At 45.2% G+C, this 18,717-nt stretch overlaps 1 protein-coding gene across 1 annotated transcript in view; it reads left to right on the plus strand.

Moving 5' to 3' along the window:
* Positions 1-18,717, plus strand: part of TDRD9 (tudor domain containing 9) — a gene marked incomplete at its 5' end in the record, with an annotated part of 109,976 nt that overhangs the window by 26,844 nt on the left and 64,415 nt on the right. Inside the window, 6 exons of the mRNA XM_082619783.1 lie at positions 1,557-1,654; positions 3,153-3,374; positions 4,288-4,410; positions 8,655-8,735; positions 11,769-11,933; positions 18,145-18,248. Coding sequence (XP_082475909.1) covers positions 1,557-1,654; positions 3,153-3,374; positions 4,288-4,410; positions 8,655-8,735; positions 11,769-11,933; positions 18,145-18,248 — 793 coding nt within the window. The remainder of the gene's footprint in view (positions 1-1,556; positions 1,655-3,152; positions 3,375-4,287; positions 4,411-8,654; positions 8,736-11,768; positions 11,934-18,144; positions 18,249-18,717) is intronic.

Below are 18,717 nucleotides of genomic sequence, written 5' to 3' on the forward strand. Positions count from 1 at the left end.
TTAAAGCGCTTTTTAGCTGAGAGTGCTTCTGGAAGGGGTGAGATTGAGCGCAAGTATACCAGTGGGAACACAGGACAGCGTCAGTGATTGTGTTTCTTAAAAGCTAAGCCGAGCAACGGAAGGAGAGTGAGATGTGAGAGTGGACAGAAATGCACCCTTTGGAGTTTGGCGGTCAGTAGTGAGGTGACTAGAAGGTTAGAAAGCTGTTGAGGGCAGGACTTAGAGAACTTTCCCCCGAAGTCAGTGCCGCGATGCCCTAGAAGGAACTCTGTTTCCACAAAGAAGCTGTTTTCGCTTTGAGAGAGAACGGAACTGGCTCCTCTGTTCTTGAAATTCAGAACAAGTACTGCACGTCTTGATTCAACTGTAGGAAAATACCCATATTTTAATTGTATAGTTAGACCCATTTTGAAACTGAGAGTATGTGTAGGGGAAAATGTAGGAGAGCAAAAGCAAAGCGTGGACACGTGTGTCAAGTGGGAAGGGTGATGGCAGAACAGAGGGAGAGGCTGGGACAGAGAAGCAAAGGGCTGGGAGGAACAGGGAGGGGGGCATTGAGGGGAGACCTGGGGAGGGAGCCAGCTCAGTGCTGCGTCTGGGGGAGACAGGGAAGCTTTCAAAGTTTATTTACTTTGGAAGTAAAACTTACTTCCCAATAGAAGTCTGTATCCTCTGAATTTTGATGATTTATCAAGAATTTGTGGCATCCCCGGAGTATAGTGCGTGTATTTACAGGAGGACGTTCAATAGCAGGGCTGGGCAGAGCTCCCCAGGGTGTGTCTTTCTTTTTTTTTTAATAGTATATTTATTTTATTTAATTTATTTATTTTTGGCTGTGTTGGGTCTTCGTTGCTGCTTACGGGCCTTCTCTAGTTGCAGCGAGCGGGGGCTACTCTTCGTTGCAGTGCACGGGCTTCTCATTGTGGTGGCTTTTCTCATTGTGGAACACGGGCTGTAGGTGCGTGGGCTCAGTAGTTGTGGCGCACGGGCTTAGTTGCTCCACGGCATGTAGGATCTTCCCGGACCAGGGCTCGAACCCGCGTCCCCTGCATTGGCGGGCGGACTATCAACCACTGCACCACCAGGGAAGCCCCCCAGGGTGTGTCTTTGTCAGAGTAAAGTTGTCCCTTCCAGGGTGCTTGTTCCTAAGGTATCCTTATGGTGTTTGGTTGTCTACTACCGATTTAGTAGCAAGGAATGAACACTTAACAAATTGGTGTGAAATTTCCAATAAAAGTTTGTTCTTTAAGCGAATCATTTTTGTGCCGTTTTCGAGTGATGTGTCCTGTCCTCTGCAGCTCTTCTATCTTAGGAGGTAGTGCTGAGCCTACAACAGTGATTGCTGTGATGGAGGGTAAGATGGTGCTCATCTTGTGTAAGTCATTCGCAGTGGGTGCTAAGGGCATTTTCTAATTACCCTGCTCACAGTGTTAGCCTGTAGAATATGTATTTGTGTGTGTATACAGCTTGCTGTATATATAGATCAAACAGTAGGTGGTTTACCTTGTCTTTTTTCATATAAGAAATAGCATTGTATTTGTTTTGTCTGAATCCAGGTCCAAGGCCACCTTTAGCTAAATCAAGCAGTGTGATGTGCATCCCAGAGACAACTTACAAATATCCTGATTTGCCTATAAATCGATGTAAGGAAGAGGTAAAATTATTTTTGTCATAATGTAATTTTGTTGTTCGACTAAATGCCGGCGACCCAGCACTTGGTTTCTGGTCTGAAAGGGATGGGGTGCTGGGCAGGCACCCTGGGGAGGTGGTTTTGTGTAACAAGCGTGTTGATGGCCTTCCTTTTGACTCTCCTTCATTTGTTCAGCCTTCCCCTGAGCTCATCTCCTCATATATAATTATTCACCTAGTCTTCCCTGCTCTGAAATGAGTGTGAGTAAACACCTGCTGGGCCCCAGGAGAGCTGCTGCTTGCAATACCCGCTGCCCAGACTTTTTAGAAAGCAAATAATACCCTCAGCCACAGTCTTCTCTAGCATTCCACTGGGTTTTCTTTACACTCTGCCTGGTTTGTTTGCCTGGTGATTGAGCAGTCATTGATACATAATTTTAAGAACAATGTTGGGCAGTATAGCAGCCGGATGATTACACTTTTAATTAGTTACATGTTATTAAACATGGGTAAAAGTAAGCGTATTGAAACCTTAATTAACTATACTAGTGGAAGAAGTGGTTATAGATAGGACTAAACTGTAAATATTCTAAATTTAATTTTTATTTTGCTTTAGATCGAATCATGCAGCTTTTGTAGAGTAGATATACTTTATTAATTTTTAAGAGGCCAGTATTCAAATTAATTTGTATTCCCTGACCTGGGCAGTTGCTAGAGTGATAAGAGCTTACACATATCTAGGGTGGAGGCGGGGAGCGGTGGGGAGCGATTGGGCTGGCATTCTCGGGCCACTCCATGCAGTCTGTACGTGGAGCACGAGAAGTTCATTGTTTTAAAGTGTGTCTGAAGAGTTTCAAATGAGAATTTAAAGCCACTTGAGTGTAATAACAGCTGTGTTTTCATGTTTCTCAGTAGAATTACATGGAGGTTCATTACAAAATTTTAAAATAATAGAAATTTAGACTTAGCAAGAGCTATAGAAATTCATTTTGGTGTTTTCATATTTATAGACGAAGAAATTGAGACATAGAGATCAGTGAACTTGGCCTGAATTTCTGTGGCAATTAGTTATTGTTCACAGTGTTCAAATTGGTTTCAAATTCAGCAACCATTAGTAACCTTCTTTCTCTCATTTGTGATGTTTAGGTGGTTAGGTAATAATTTAATTTTTAAGGATGAAAAGAATATAAATTCTGAAAGTCTTCCTGAGATAAAGCTTTTGGTTCATAGGTAATACTTTATTTATTTTTTTTTCTTTGCGGTACGCGGGCCTCTCACTGTTGTGGCCTCTCCCGTTGCAGAGCACAGGCTCCGGACGCGCAGGCCCAGCGGCCATGGCTCACGGGCCCAGCCGCTCCGCGGCATGTGGGATCCTCCCGGACCGGGGCACGAACCCGTGTCCCCTGCATCAGCAGGTGGACTCTCAACCACTGCGCCACCAGGGAAGCCCCCGGTAATACTTTGTTACATCATTGTTAAATTTGTGACAATTTTGAAGGTTTTTTTTTTTTTTTTAATTCTAGGTCATTTCTTTGATAGAAAGTAATTCTGTGGTAATTATACACGGTGCCACCGGTTGTGGTAAAAGTACTCAGCTCCCGCAGTATATCTTGGATCATTACATCCAACGCTCTACCTACTGCAACATTGTGGTCACCCAGCCACGGAAGATCGGGGCCAGCAGCATCGCCAGGTGGATCAGTAAAGAGCGCGCCTGGACTTTGGGTGGTTTGGTGGGCTATCAGGTGAGATGAGAGAGGGAGCCATCTCTTTCTGTTAATTTTTCTTTTTTAATTTATTTTTTGGCCATGCCACATGGCATGTGGGATCTTAGTTCCTTGACCAGGGATTGAACCCATGCCCCCTGTGTTGCAAGCACAGAGTCTTAACCACTAGACTGCCAGGGAAGTCCTCTTTGTTAATTTTTTATTTTATATAAGTTGATGATAAGGTGTGATTATTTTCTGCTGGAAAAGAAAATGAAATCAGTTGCTTATAGAGCAGAATTATGGCATAATTTTTTTTTTTTTTTTTGGTGGTACGTGGGCCTCTCACTGCTGTGGCCTCTCCCGTTGCGGAGCACAGACTCCGGACGCGCAGGCTCAGCAGCCATGGCTCCCGGGCCCAGCCGCTCCGCGGCATGTGGGATCTTCCTGGACCGCGGCACGAACCCGCGTCCCCTGCATCGGCAGGTGGACTCCCAACCACTGCGCCACCAGGGGAGCCCCTGGCATAATTTAAAAAACAGTGAATCTCTGAAGTTCTTGAAAATATTGATAACTTTAGTTTCTTTCTCAGTTGAATAGAAAAGAAGTGAGAATGCTCAGACTTGAGAACAGCTTTTATATAATTTTATCTTTTAATTATATCTTTATGTTGAAGATGTCTTCATACACAATCATTTTAACATAAAAATGATATGGGAAGTACGACTAGATAGGCCAATCTCTCCACCCATCACCAAAGAAGAAGAAGAAGAAGAAAAATCAACTTGAGAATTTCAGTTTTAATTTAGACCCTATATTTTTTGTGATACACAATAATTTTTTTTCCCTTTCTTACCTTCATTAGGAAATGAACATAGCATTTTTTGGTAGTTAAATGTGAACCATTTAAACTGAAAATTTTCTCCTTTCTTTTTTCCTTCCCCAATTGTAGGTAGGGTTGGAGAAAATAGCGACAGAAGACACCAGGTTAATTTACATGACGACCGGCGTGCTGCTTCAGAAAATAGTTAGTGTCAAGAGTCTGATGGAGTTCACGCATGTCTTCATCGATGAGGTCAGTGTTCTGCTCTTACGTTCATGTGCCTATGTGATAAGAGAACACAGTGCACGTTACCTGTAAAGTGTCAAACAGTACTTTGGGCCTATGTCTGCTTATTCTACTTAGAATGTTGATTTTCTGTTTTTATCCTTTGCTCTTACTTCCAAAATGTGGGTGGGGAGGTGGAGGACTATGAATCCTTGTTTAGAGCAGGGGTTGGCAGACTACAGCCCTCAGGCCCAAATTGTCCCCTGTTTTTGTAAGTAAAGTGTTATTGGCACACAGTTTTGCTCTTTGTTTATGATTGCTGGTGTTCTACAGAAGAGATGAATAGTTGGGACAAGACCATATGTTCCGTGAAGCTGGAAGTATTTGCCCTCTGGCCTTTTACAGGGAAAGCCTGCTGACCCTGGTTTAGAGTGTTAGCCGCATCAGACAATTAAAAGAACTTTAATTGTCTGTAGGTATTTTTAGTGCCTTGCAGATACTTTCCATCTAGTAAAACAATGACAATAATATCTTTTAAGAAAATGAATAAAGTAAATAGATGATATTGATCTATTCACTTTTCTAAAAAAATCTCTAATAAAGTATTGTGAACCCTGTCTTTGTGCCAGTCTTAGCTTTCTCGACTTTTTTCAGTAAGGATGGAATATTTAATTGATTTTGATTTGATTCTATTCTGTTCTGTTTAGGCCGCGCCACGCGGCTTGTGGGATCTTAGTTCCCTGACCAGGGACTGAACCTGCACCCTCTGCAGTGAAAGCGCCGAGTCCTAACCACTGGACCGCCAGGGAATTCCCGATTTTGTTTATAGAGTCTTTTGAGGTGGGGAGATGCTGTGTTCAAACAGTTTTCCCAGGAGCTTTGGAAATGCCTCTACCCCAAACTCTTGAGTTTTAAACCTCATCAGTAATTATGCCTTGAGAAGCTTTACTTATTTCTTGTGGCGTTAGAAACATCAGCAAATCAATAGGATTTGTGGGAGACTGTGAGGTGGGGCTGGAGTACCTGATAGAGGCTGGAATGAAAGCCTCTGAGCAGCCCTTTAGGGAAAGGTCTCTCCATTCTCTTGATATGTTGTGTGATCAGTATAATACCGAAATATCCTGTCGATGGAAATAATCAGTAAACAATCTATAATAGGAATAGAAAAGAGTGTTATTTGAGCCAAACTGAGGACTATAGCCTGGGACACACTGATTAAAGAAGCACTTGAATTGTGTTCTGCTGGACTACAAAATGGGGGGCTTATAAAGGCAAAAACTGAAAAGTACAAGTTGTTTGCTGAGAATTAGGACTGGAGCTGGAGAGAAGTAAGGGTGCTAGTTAAGCAGGGATTGGTCGGGGTCTGGAATGGTTGCATAGTTATAAGCAGAGACCTTGAGACCATAAGGTTGCAGTTGGCAGCTGCTGGCAGATACTGTTTTTTTTTTTTTTGAAATTATTTATTTATTTATTTATGGCTGTGTTGGGTCTTCATTTCTGTGCGAGGGCTTTCTCCAGTTGTGGCAAGTGGGGGCCACTCTTCATCGCGGTGCGCGGGCCTCTCACTATTGCGGTCTCTCTTGTTGTGGAGCACAGGCTCCAGACGCGCAGGCTCAGTAGTTGTGGCTCACGGGCCTAGTTGCTCCGTGGCATGTGGGATCTTCCCAGACCAGGGCTCGAACCTGTGTCCCCTGCATTGGCAGGCAGATTCTCAACCACTGTGCCACCAGGGAAACCTGCAGATACTGTTTTGAGAATGTCTGGAGGTGTCCTTGAGTCTGTATCAGTTCAGAAAATTCAGGTTCCAAGTGATGGAGGAACGTGTCTGAAACCACATCCACAAGGGCCACCCGGCTCCATTTTGGTTGCCTGAACCATAGTTACTCCATTTTTATGTTTAAGTGCATTCTCTTCTTTAATGGTTAAAGCAGATGCACAATGCCTGTGTGACAGGCCACAAAACAAGGCTGTTCTAATTAGCATAAAGTCCAAGCATGTCAAGTATAAGCCAGAATGACTTCCCCATACCTCAATATGTGAAAATTTCTCCCATCGATACTGCAGGTAAAGCTGAGTGGGTGCATTTACTAGCTTGTGTACATTTACTTGGTTTTAAATTACTGTTGGTTGTTTGGGAGAGTAAAAGGTGGAAAATACGTTGTTATTCTTTGCAATACAGTGTGATGTACAGTATGGTTCATAATTTTTCTTTATGACTTTTGGCAGTTTTGAGTGTCTTTTGGTAGTGATGAAATTCAGACTTAGGCAGTATGCTCAAAGGTGGTATTATACAGTCCACAGTAGTTACTGTTTGTTGTTGAGCGTTTTACTGAGGCCTCCAGATAGCGTGGTGTTGTGGGGTAGTTCACTCCAGAGCTCTGCTTCTCATGCCTCCATTTATTTCTGTAGATGCAGCAACTTTCTGACAGTGTTAGGAGGTATCTTTGCACACACACGCCTGAGTGACGTGGACATGCCCATGCACACTGCGTTACTGGGTGCATTCTTTCCTGAAGCTGTGTGATGGTAGCTGAACACAAGTCAGCTACACTGTGCACGAGCTTGTCCTGCAGGGGAGTGTCTCGTCACTTGGTTACACGAGCAGCTTCCTACTCTACCACCGTGTCCCCAGCTCCTCGTAGGTGTTCTAATAACTATTTGCTTAAGGAATTAGTGGGTTGGATAGACCTGAAGTTTCAGTTTTACAAAGAATATTGTTCCTATTGTGCAGGATGATTTGAATTCCAAAAGAAATCTAAGAAGTTGAAGGTGGCCAGGCAGTTGAAAATGGAATGATCATGTCCTTAACTTCTTAGCTCTTGAAAAAGAATAAACTAGCTTCAGGTGAATCATTTGTTTAGTAAACATTTTTTGAGTACCTGCCTCATTAGGTGCTGAGGTTATAAAGATACAGGAGTTGTAGTTTCTGCTCTCAGCCACTCTGCTGGGGAGACACTTATCTACTGAGATATGTGTAATTATGGGCAACGGAGAAGGGCCTGGGGCCGGGAGAGGACTGTGGGCCTCCTGGGATATAGGGGTGAGTGGGGTCCTCAGGGCAGGAGGGGGAGGCCGCCCGGCCTCCAGCAACTGGGAGAAGCCGGCTTGTGTGAAGTCAGAGCTCTGGAGGCTGTAGTGGTGGTGTGGAGGCCAGGGGCGTCTCAGCACTAAGGAGAAGTCACTTTGGGGCTCTTGCCTGAGCACAGCCTTTATTTTTCTTTGTTAAGTACGCGAGGCAGGATGTTTGTGTTGAGGAAGTGCTCTGGGGTTTGGTGAGAGAACGAAATGAGAGTTAGATTAATAAGGTGTCTGTTAGGGTTTCCAGCCGTTAGGCAGGAATGTTAAGTGCTTTTCAGCTGCTGTGTTTTTTTTTCTTTTCTCTGTACTACTTTTGTCCATACCTGCTTCAGTGGGAAGTGCGGCCGGGAAGGAGCCGGCTAGAGAATAAACAATGGAGCCTTTTGCCTGGAGGAGAAGGGAGCGCCCTCTTTCAGACTCAGTAGCTAATCTCTCCACTTGGGCAGAGGAATGTCCCAGAGTAGAATCTGCTGTCCCCTTGTGCCTTGGGGAGCCCGACTAAGTGTAGAGAAACGGCCACACGTGACTTAGCCCTGGGTGTTGGCTGGTTTGGGGCAGGCCCTCGGGGACTCGGCCTGGAGGGCGCTGTCTGAGCAGCAGGCCCCCGGGGGACCCCGCAGCCCCATTTCCCCGGGTGCTACTTCGGGGCTTCCTGTTGCCCTCAGCTCCTCACCCAGCCCTGCGCTACCTGTTCCTGACTGAGCCGGCTCTTCCGGAGCCCACCCTGTGAGCTCCAGCCTGCCAGGCAGGGGGCACTGCTGCGCAGGCATAGCCACCGCCCTGCACTCCCTTGCTGAAGTAGTTAAATACGCCCATGCAGAGGGGTGCTGTGGGCCGGGAGCGGCAGAGGGAGGCTGGTCTGCTGCTTCTCGGTGGTGGGATGCTTTGTGTTGTCACGGTGGGCAGGGCCGAGAGCGCTAAACATTCCTCTGTCCAGATCCCTGTGCGGCCCTGCAGAGAAGCACGGGGGCTGGGGGGACAGTGACACACACGCCCCTCGTGTGCTCTCTGGTTTGTGGGCCGCCGTTCTTTGCTTCCTCTTAACCAGGAGTGATAGTCTCCTGAGGAGCAGCGTTTAGCGCAGAGACTTAGTCCCCAGGCCCCTAGGCGCACTGTTGAACCCCTTTCGCTCCGGTCACTCAGCGGTGACATGTGCCTTCCCACGTTGGGGGTGCCCCCTTTCTATTTTGCAGGTACACGAGCGAACTGAAGAAATGGATTTCCTGTTGTTGGTCGTCCGCAAACTTCTAAGAACAAATTCACGTTTTGTGAAGGTAAAGTTCATTTCATGAGTAACTGAAACATTTAGGGTTAAGATTTATTATCTAGTTTTGTTTCTCTTTATTTTAGTAGAAACTAGTTGTTCATCGTCTTGTGTAGTCCTCCAGATCTTGCTAGGAAGCTGGCTAAAGGGCGTTCTCCTATGATCAGACCATGGAGTACTTAAATTGTAGAATATTCTACAGGCTGCAGAAAATGATCTGATAATAGTTGACTCTAATGAAATGCTGGGTATTAGAGCACTGCTTTTGGTTGAATAGGTACCATAATCTGAAGGTATATGACTATATCTTTTAAAAGTAGCACTGAGTCACATTGAAGTTTGAGAATAGTTATATGCACTGTTATTATAGGAGCCTTGAGTTAGGAGCTAACTGAAAGTCCGTGGCAGTGGTAAACATTGCTTACATTCTATTGGAACAAAAAAGACAAAGCAGTGAACTAGGCCAAAATAGCAAAAGGTTTATAATTATTATGCAGTTTAGACATAGGGCAACACAGCCATGCTAAGTAGGAGTCTTTCAGAAGCAGCAGTGATTGGGTGCATGTCATTCATTATATGAAGGAACTGTGGAAGGACTTGCTGTTATTGGAAAGCAGATGCCTCTAAATCACAACAGATTTTGTCTTCAAGTGTTTCATCCCTCTGTCCGTTCAGGGAGACGTTCCCACCCTGCCCCAAGGTGGGGCATCAACCTTAGGAGGCTCACAGCCTCACCTGGGGGGTGCTGACTAAATGGAACCCGGAATTTGCAATAAGTTGTCTTATTGCTTGAGATGACTGTAAAAGGAAGGAGAGAATTTGGCTATTTCATTCCTTTTTCTGAATCTTAAAGATGACATTGAAGGTTGTTCAACAAGTCCAGACCTTTCTTTTTCTTTTTTTTGTTTTTTGGCTGTGCTGTGGGGCATGTGGGATCTCAGTTCCCTGACTAGGGATTGAATGCATGCCCCCTGCATAGGAAGCGTGGAGTCTTAACCACTGGACTGCCAAGGAAGTCCCCAGAATCTGGACCTTTCTTTTTTTTTTTTTTTAGTAAATTTATTTATTTTTGGCTGCATTGGGTCTTCGTTGCTGCACGTGGGCTTTCTCTAGTTGTGGTGAGCGGGGGCTGTCCTTCGTTGTGGTGCGCGGGCTTCTCGTTGCTGTGGCTTCTCTTGTTGTGGAACACGGGCTCTAGGTGCATGGGCTTCAGTAGTTGTGGCTCACGGGCTCACTAGTTGTGGCTTGCAGGCTCTAGAGTGCAGGCTCAGTAGTTGTGGCGCATGGGTTTAATTGTTTCATGGCATGTGGGATCTTCCTGGACCAGGGCTCGAGCCTGTGTCCCCTGCATTGGCAGGCGGATTCTTAACCACTGCGCCACAAGGGAAGCCCCAAAATTCCTCTTTTATTACTTTTTAGACAGAGAGTGGCTGTCAGAGACTTAGATGCAGGAGCACGGGCAGATGGGCCTTCCAGTCCCCCCTTCCGCTCCCTACCCAAACCGTTAGAGGTCCCTGGCTACCCTGCTGTCCCCGCTGGCTGACCAGACTCAGCCCTGGCCACCCTGGACAAGCAGGTGTCTTGGGCAGGCTGTTGAATGGTCTGTCTGGAGGAGAGGCTGAGGGCTGCCTGGGGGAGGGCACACGACAGGGACGTTGGTGGCGCACGGAACCTTGTGGCTTCGAGCAGAGTCCAGGTCGGACCTTCTGGTCGCCTGCTGCCGCAGGGGAACAAAAGCCCTGCAGTTCCCTGGCCTCACTGTGCCTTGGAAGGCGGTGTAGAGAGCATCTGCTGTGATGGGTGTGCCCCTTGGGGGCCACTCTTACACCCCAAGTGGTTTCTCAGAGCCTGCCTTCTAACCACAAGCATCTTGTCTCAGTGAGTTCTGGTCAGCAGGACTTTGACCTTTTGTATCTAACATAAGCTGGGAAAATACAGACATTCTGTTTACCCAGGAAGTGTATTAATAACACCTGTGTAAAGTGTTTACTTTTCTGCTAAGGTTTACACTTCAGAAGTGTCGTAGGTAGTCAGTGGTCAGCAGATAGCTGTGCTCACCTCCTGCTTGGCGTTTTGGAGACGGGTGGGGGGCTCAGACCCTTTGCAGTGCTGCCACCGTCTCCAGGGCACAGCTGACGGGCTGTAGATGCTGCCTCTGGCATTCACGGCTGAGTGTCTGAAGGATGTCCTCCCATATTTGCTTTTTGGCAAAACGGAAACCTGTAGTGAGTCCCTGAGCCCCGGCTGTCCCACTTGGTCTGGACTGGTTCCCCTGGGCTGCTGCACAGCGGCCGTCCTGGGGCTTCTCCAGTTTCTCGGCTTAGAGTCAAGGTTTTATGGGCCCCTTGTCTTCTTCCTCTTTCGTGCTTTTTTATTTAAAGAGCTTTTTAAAAAAAATTTATTTATTTTATTTATTTATTTTTGTCTGTGTTGGGTCTTTGTTGCTGCGCGTGGGCTTTTTCTAGTTGTAGCATACGGGGGCTACTCTTCATTGCGGTGCGCGGGCTTCTCATTGCAGTGGCTTCTCTTGCTGTGGAGCATGGGCTCTAGGCGTGCAGGCTTCAGGAGTTGTGGCACGCGGCCTCAGTAGCTGTGGCTCGCGGGCTCTAGAGTGCAGGCTCAGTAGTTGTGGCACATGGGCTTAGTTGCTCCACGACATGTGGGATCTTCCCGGACCAGGGCTTGAACCCGTGTCCCCTGCATTGGCAGGCAGATTCTTAACCACTGCACCACCAGGGAAGCCCTTAAGTTAGCTTTCTGATGCAAAGTGTCCTTTTAGGTTAATGGTTGTAATTTAGCTTTATTGGAGAAATGTAGTTTCTCACTTGATAAAGCAATTGAAGAGAAATTTAAAAGTTGGCATCTCTGAGCATTCTTTAAACTGTAATAATTTGAATTACACTGGAGATCAAATCGAAGTATTCAGTTAAAGTTTTGAAAATTATTAAAACAGAAGACAAGCCTGGAATTGTAAAAGTATTTCATTTCAGTTATTATCATCATCATCATTTTGTCTGTTTTAATGGTTTCTCTTGCTCTGTAGGTAGTTCTGATGTCAGCCACCATCAGCTGTAAAGAGTTTGCAGATTACTTTGCTGTTCCTGTTCAGAACAAGATGAACCCTGCTTATATTTTTGAAGTGGAAGGAAAGCCCTATGCAGTTGAGGAGTATTATCTTAATGATTTGGAGCACATTCATCATAGCAGTGTATGTTGGAATGCATTGTTTCTTTTACAGTGAATGTACTTTTGTATTTGATCAAACCTGCATTTATTAGCTACGATTGCAAGGCTCTTTTGGAGCTTAAAATTGGAGCAGAGAGATGGTGTGGGATGGGACTGGAGAAGAATAAGAGGAAGGAAACTCCGGGGTTTGTTGTCATAAACTGTGAGCATCATGAGCACTCACATTGTATATCCCGGTGAAAATTATTCAAACTGGTTTTATACTTTATTGATGTTGAAGAATAAAATGTCAGCTTTTGGTCAGCTACAGAATTGTAGATTCAGCTGAGGGTAGAAGGTAATTTTATTTCTGTTAAATTTTCTAATGTAAGTTGTATTGCTCTAAACTGAAGGAAGATTGCATTGTGGGAACAGTGTGTGATAATATATTCTTATGAAAAGTTGCAGTTGATTTACAGTCGTTTTCACGTGGCTAATACATTTATAGGATTTGAAGATGCAAGAGTGTATGCAGGTATAAAATATCTCCTTCCTGCTCCTGTCCTTTGTCTGCCCAGTTCCCCCACTAAATTATTGTCATTAATTTCTCTGGATCTTTCCATATTTCCGAGCAAATATGGATGTATTGTTTCTCCTTTTTACAGAGTGATAGCATTCTATGTGCATCTTGTTTTTTTTTTCACTTACCTTTTCACATTTTTTACATGTCATATAGTTTCTTCATTCCCTTTTTAGAGCTACATAACATTCTTTTATGTGAATATAAATATAAAGATTATTCTCTTTTTTAAATTGAAGTATGGTTGATTTACAATGTTGTGTTAGTTTCTGGTGTACAGCAAAGTGATTTGGTTATATATATTGTGTGTGTGTATATATTCTTTTTCATATTCTTTTCCATTATGGTTTATTACAGGGTATTGAATATAGTTCCCTGTGCTATACAGTAGGACCTTAACTGTTTATGTATTTTATATGTAGTCGTTGGTATCTGCTAATCCCATACTCCTAATTTATCCACCCCCCACCCCCTGTAAGCATAACTTTGTTTTCTAAGTCTGTGAGTCTGTTTCTGGTTTGTATATAAGTTCATTTGTATCATTTTTTAGATTCCACATATAAGTGATATCATAATATGATACTTGTCTTTCTCTGTCTGACTTACTTCACTTAGTATGATAATCTCTAGGTTCATCCATGTTGCTGCAAATGGCATTATTTCATTCTTTTCTATGGCTGAGTATTATTCCATTGTATATATGTACCGTATCTTTATCCATTCATCTGTCGATGGACATTTAGGTTGCTTCTATGCTTTGGCTATTGTGAATAGTGCTGCTATGAACGTTGGGGTGCATGTAGTAAAGATTATTCTTTATTTAACTAATCTCCAGTGTTTCTTATCTTTTCTTATTAAAAACAGTGCTAGGGCTTCCCTGGTGGCGCAGTGGTTGGGAGTCTGCCTGCTAATGCAGGGGACACAGGTTCGAGCCCTGGTCTGGGAAGATCCCACATGCCGCAGAGCGACTGGGCCCGTGAGCCACAACTACTGAGCCTGTGCGTCTGGAGCCTGTGCTCCGCCACAAGAGAGGCCACGACAGTGAGAGGCCCGTGCATTGCGATGAAGAGTGGCCCCCACTTGCCACAACTAGAGAAAGCCCTTGCACAGAAACAAAGACCCAACACAGCCAAAAATAAGTAAATAAATAAATTAATTTAAAAACAAACAAACAAACAAAAACAGTGCTATGTGCATGTGAAGGTATATCTCGTAGGCCAGGGTTTCTTAGCCTCAGCACAGTTGATATTTTGGGCCAGGTAATTCTGTATGGCGGGGGCTGTCCTGTGCATTGTAGGATGCTTGATATTTAATAGCTCTGCTGGCCTTGACCCACCAGATGCAAGTAGGGCTCCTTCCCATCCCCACCCCCCTGTGACAACCAAAAATGTTTCTGGACATCCCTGGGATGGGAGTAAAACACCTCTTTGGAGTACCCCTGTGTAGGCTGTGCCTTCCTGGAAGTGGGTCAGAGGATGTGTGCGTTTGGAATTTTGATGGACGTTGCCGAATTGCTCTGTATAAGAGTTTGACTTTTATTAAAAACATCTGTAGGGACTTCCCTGGCGGTCCAGTGGTTAAGACTCTGGGCTCCCAATGTAGGGGACATGGGTTTGATCCCTGGTTGGGGAACTAAGATCCCGCGTGCCGCGCAGCTCGGCCAAAAAAAAAAAGAAATCTGTAACGTTAAAGTAAACAGTCTCTACTACAATGAGTTGGCTGACTAGGGTTCACCTCATTAGAAGATGTATTTTGTCAAATCTAATTATGTCAGAGGGAGGCCAGTGATGGCCATTAGAATGTAGCACTTCTTTTTTTTTCTCCCAGCTTTTAATTTTTTTAAAAAAATTAATTAGTTTATTTATTTTTGGCTACATTGGGTCTTTGTTGCTGCACGTGGGCTTTAGCTGCGGCGAGCGGGGCTACTCTCCGTTGTGGTGCGCGGGCTTCTCTTGTTGCAGAGCACGGGCTCTAGGCACGTGGGCTTCGGTAGTTGTGGCACACAGGCTCAGTAGTTGTGGCTCGTGGGCTCTAGAGCGCAGGTTCAGTAGTTGTGGTGCACGGGCTTAGTTGCCCCGTGGCATGTGGGATCTTCCCAGACCAGTGCTCAAACCCGTGTCCCCTGCATTGGCAGGCGGATTCTTAACCACTGTGCCACCAGGGAGGTCCTCTCCCAGCTTTTAAAATGACAGTATTTCAAAACAGAAAAGTTGAAAGAAATTTTGTAGTGAACACCCATGTGTCCATCACCTAGAGTCTACAGTTAACATTTACTTTGTAGCACTTCAAAAAAAACCCAAACCTGTCAGAACTAAGAAACTAACACTGGTACATTACTATTAGCTGAACTTGAGTTTGTTTGGATTTCACTGGTTTTCCCTAATGTTCTTTTTCTGCTCTAGGATCCCACATTGTGTTTAGCTGTCATGTCTCCTTAGGTTCCCCTGGGCTGTGACAGTTTCTCAGACTTCTCTTATTTTTGATGACCTTGACGATTTTTAGGAGAACCGGCCAGGTATTTTGTAGGATGCCCCACTACTGGAATTTTTCTGGTGTTTTTCTCATGATTAGACCGGGGCTATGAGTTTGGAGGAGGAAGACCACCGGGGTGAAGTGTTGTTCCATCACATCATGACCAGCAGCACGGCTCATCGCTGGTGACATGGCCTTGGTCTCCTGGCCCCGGTGGTGTTTACCAGGCTTCTCCCTTGTAATGCTACTCTGCCCTCCTTTTCTTTTTCCATGTATATGTATATATATATATTAGGTTAGTTTGTTTGTTTATTGTCTGTCACGGGAGAGGGCCCATATTTATAACATTTAACCATTGTGCCTTGTCTGACCCATTTTGGAATATGAGAGTAATAATGCTTTACTAGTCTTTTCACCTGGCCAATGTCTGATTGACTTCTGTTGATGTGTATTTTGTGTTTGATTCCTTGTGGATGTGCTGAGGAGTGGGGTCTGGCCTGGGCACGTGCCCTGAGCCCGTGTGGGCCCTGGCAGCAGATGGGTGCATCGTGTTCACCTGCTAGAGGACACCTGGCCCCAGCGCTGTTTACCGTATGTCCTGATCGGTGTCACTTAGGGTTTCAATGAACCGATACTCAAGATTTAACTCTGTATTAATTTTAAGCCTTATAGAAAAGGTGCTTTATGTAGATTCTATTATAATTTTTGGAGTCAGAGGGCCTTTGTTAAAATCACAGTTTTATTACCGTGATTAGTCGTGCCGTCATGTGGTTACTCAGCACGCTGTCTCGTGTTGCGAGGGAGAAGGTCCTCCTCCTCCAGAGCAGCGGCCTCTCCACCCTGTGGTTTTCTCATCCCTTCCCACCTCTTAGAGACCTCGTCTGTTTCACTGCCCTCCTCTCCGTGTCTTTCCTAGCATCTTGTCCACAGTTAAACAGCACTGAGTCTCTTTCATCTTAAAAGACACCCACGTTAGGTGCGCTGTTTCTCATAGCTTTTGCTAGACTTTGAACTCCCAGTGCCCACTTCTCTACCCTCCCCCGACTCACTGCCGCCTCTCAGCCAAGACTGCACCCCCCAGTGTCACTAGTAACCGCCTCGTGAAGTCCAGAGCAGTCGGCCCTACACCCCCTGAGCTGTCTCTAATATTTGACACTGTTGGCCACTTTGATTTTCTTGAAACTCACCCTTCCCTTGGGTCCCATGATGCCCTCCTGGTCTTTCTGTTACCAAGTCTGGCTGTTACTTTCAGTGTCCTTTGAAGAGCCCTTTTCATGCTTCATTTTCAACATTTTTTTTAATTGCCAAAAAACCCTCACAAAACCGGCCCATAGGAAAGGACATAAAATGTAATCGCGCACTGGGATAAATTGTGGCCACCCGTGATCTGCAGCCTGGTCCAGCAGCAGAGCATGGCCCGCTCCCCAGGCCTCCTCGTGGGTTCTTTTTGGAGCACGCTCCACCACCCTAGAGCATCACTGTTCTATAATTCTGCTTGGTTTTGCTGTAATCCATTTGAAGGGGATTTGGGAGGATGCTGTGGGATGGGTTGCTTCCCGGACAGGCTGGTTGGCCTGGGCGAGGCCGACTGGGATGGAGGCAGACAGGCAGGGCTCCAGGGCCTCAGCTTGGAACAGAAACGTCATGGTCGCTGAACACTGGGCTCCGGTGGGTGGGCTGACTGGAGCCACCCGGGCCCGCCTGTGTGAATAGCAGCATAGCAGCTCTTCCCTCCACAGTCCTGCTCCTGCCTGAGCACGCCCTCTGCGGTGCACTTCACTCCACTGCCTGCCCACGCCGTGCTCTCCGGGAGTGTGGAGGCTTGTCTGTCGTGCCTCCTCCTGGTTTCCTCTCTGCAAACAGAAGGGGATGGGTTCAGCAAGTGGATGGGTGGGCTGTGACTAGTGTATGTCCTTTGTCACCTGTGTCAAGGCTGGCTTGGAGAAAGCAGGGCTATGTTTGGTATCTTAGCAGGGAGTTCAAAAAATATTCTCTAGGCTTGGATTCTAGAACTCAGTGAAATCACTTGTGAACTGATGTCATGCTTTTCCTACAGATTGTTTGTAGGAAAACAATTCTAGATGGGTTTGGATCTACTGTTGGAGTTTGTGAAAAGTATACCTTTTCTTCTATTTCTTTTTTGTCTGGTTGTGTTATGGTAAATACTGGTGATTGTTTGGGTAAAGTAGAAAATTATTTAAAGGTTGAACGTCAAGAATGCTTATTCAAAATTATTGATTAAATAAGAGTCAATTTGTCATACTTATATTAGTAGAATTTTAATTTTAATGAAACATGGATTATTTGAATACTAGCTGACTTAATTTAAGTAAAAATTGGAAAAGGAGTTTCTCCTGAAGTCTTCTAATCTGTTCTTCACAAAATCAAATGTTGTGTTTTTCATACAGTACTTGATAAGTAAAATTATTAAATAAACAAAAAAGCTGTCTTATTCTTGGTGAAAAAACTCAGTATGGCTATAAAGTAGATTTTATGGCAACAATGACATAACCTAATGCTGGATATTCTGGAGAGATACGCAGTGATGGCCTTGGTCCTATGAACACTCGCAGATCAGACTGGTAATTCTGACCTCACCAGGGAGTCTGTGGATGTGGCTGAACCCCAGTGTTCCAGAGAAGCACCTGAAGGGCAAGTTTAAAGGAACTGGGCTCCATGTGGCTTTGTTTGAATACACAATTAAAAGTAGTCTAGGAACCCCCTCAAAAAGCTTGGTAGCTGTAATATGACATGGTTATATTATTACTGTAAATTGGCAGATACAGATGGGCTGTTGCCTTTTCCTGGTACTTGTGATTTTTAGGGCTACTTTCCACCTGATGCTGTTGCAGTCCTCAGGCTCTCTGAGGTCGAGGGCATGAGCTCTGGCTCTAACCAGAAGCTCTTCCTGGCTCCACCGGCATTGGGAGCAACTTTTCCTTTGTTCTCGGAATAGATTTCCCACCAGAGGTCTCACTTCTGTACGTGTGGACCCTGACTCCTCCGTTGCTCCCGCGACATGTGTGCCGTGGGTGTCGGGGCCTTGAGAAGGGCTTGGTGCTTAGCAGGCACCAGATACTGGCTGCAAACGATGCCATGTTTATTCGGGGTATTTGTTATGGTGGTAAACTCGCGGGTCACCCATCCGACCCCAGAGTTTCCTTGGTGATCCTGTTTTGGCTTCTCCTCTTCCTCTTTCTAGCTTTCTCCTCACCTCTTGGAGGAGCCAGTGATAACCAAGGACATCTATGAAGTCGCTGTCTCCCTCATTCAGATGTTTGATGGCTTGGACATGAAGGAGAGTGGGTAAGAGATGCTCCACTTGGCAGTGTACTTGAATGTATCTGAGAATTAAGAAATCTTTATTCGTTTTGAAGCTTTTTACTGTTTTTATAATAGTAACTGTAGATACTGTTTCAGTAGTCACTGTATATATTTTAAAATAATGTTAGTATCTTGCAAATTTTTTTACTGGAAACTTCTATTTTAAAGTAGTTAAAATCATGCTAAGAACAGTATAGGACTGACTGTGTTTAAAGCTAGAAACTGCAGCCTGAAGATAGAATAGTTTTTCCAGACTCGCAGAAGTCATGTCAGGGCTTCCCTGGTGGTGTGGTGGTTGGGAATCTGCCTGCCAATGCAGGGGACATGGGTTCGAGCCCTGGTCCAGGAAGATCTCACATGGCGTGGAGCAACTAAGGCTGTGTGCCACAACTACTGAGCCTGTGCTCTAAAGCCTGCAAGCCACAACTACTGAGCCCATGTGCCACAACTA

Source organism: Mesoplodon mirus (genome assembly GCF_964341445.2).
Source record: "Mesoplodon mirus genome assembly, chromosome: 4".
Classification (NCBI taxonomy): domain Eukaryota; kingdom Metazoa; phylum Chordata; class Mammalia; order Artiodactyla; family Ziphiidae; genus Mesoplodon; species Mesoplodon mirus.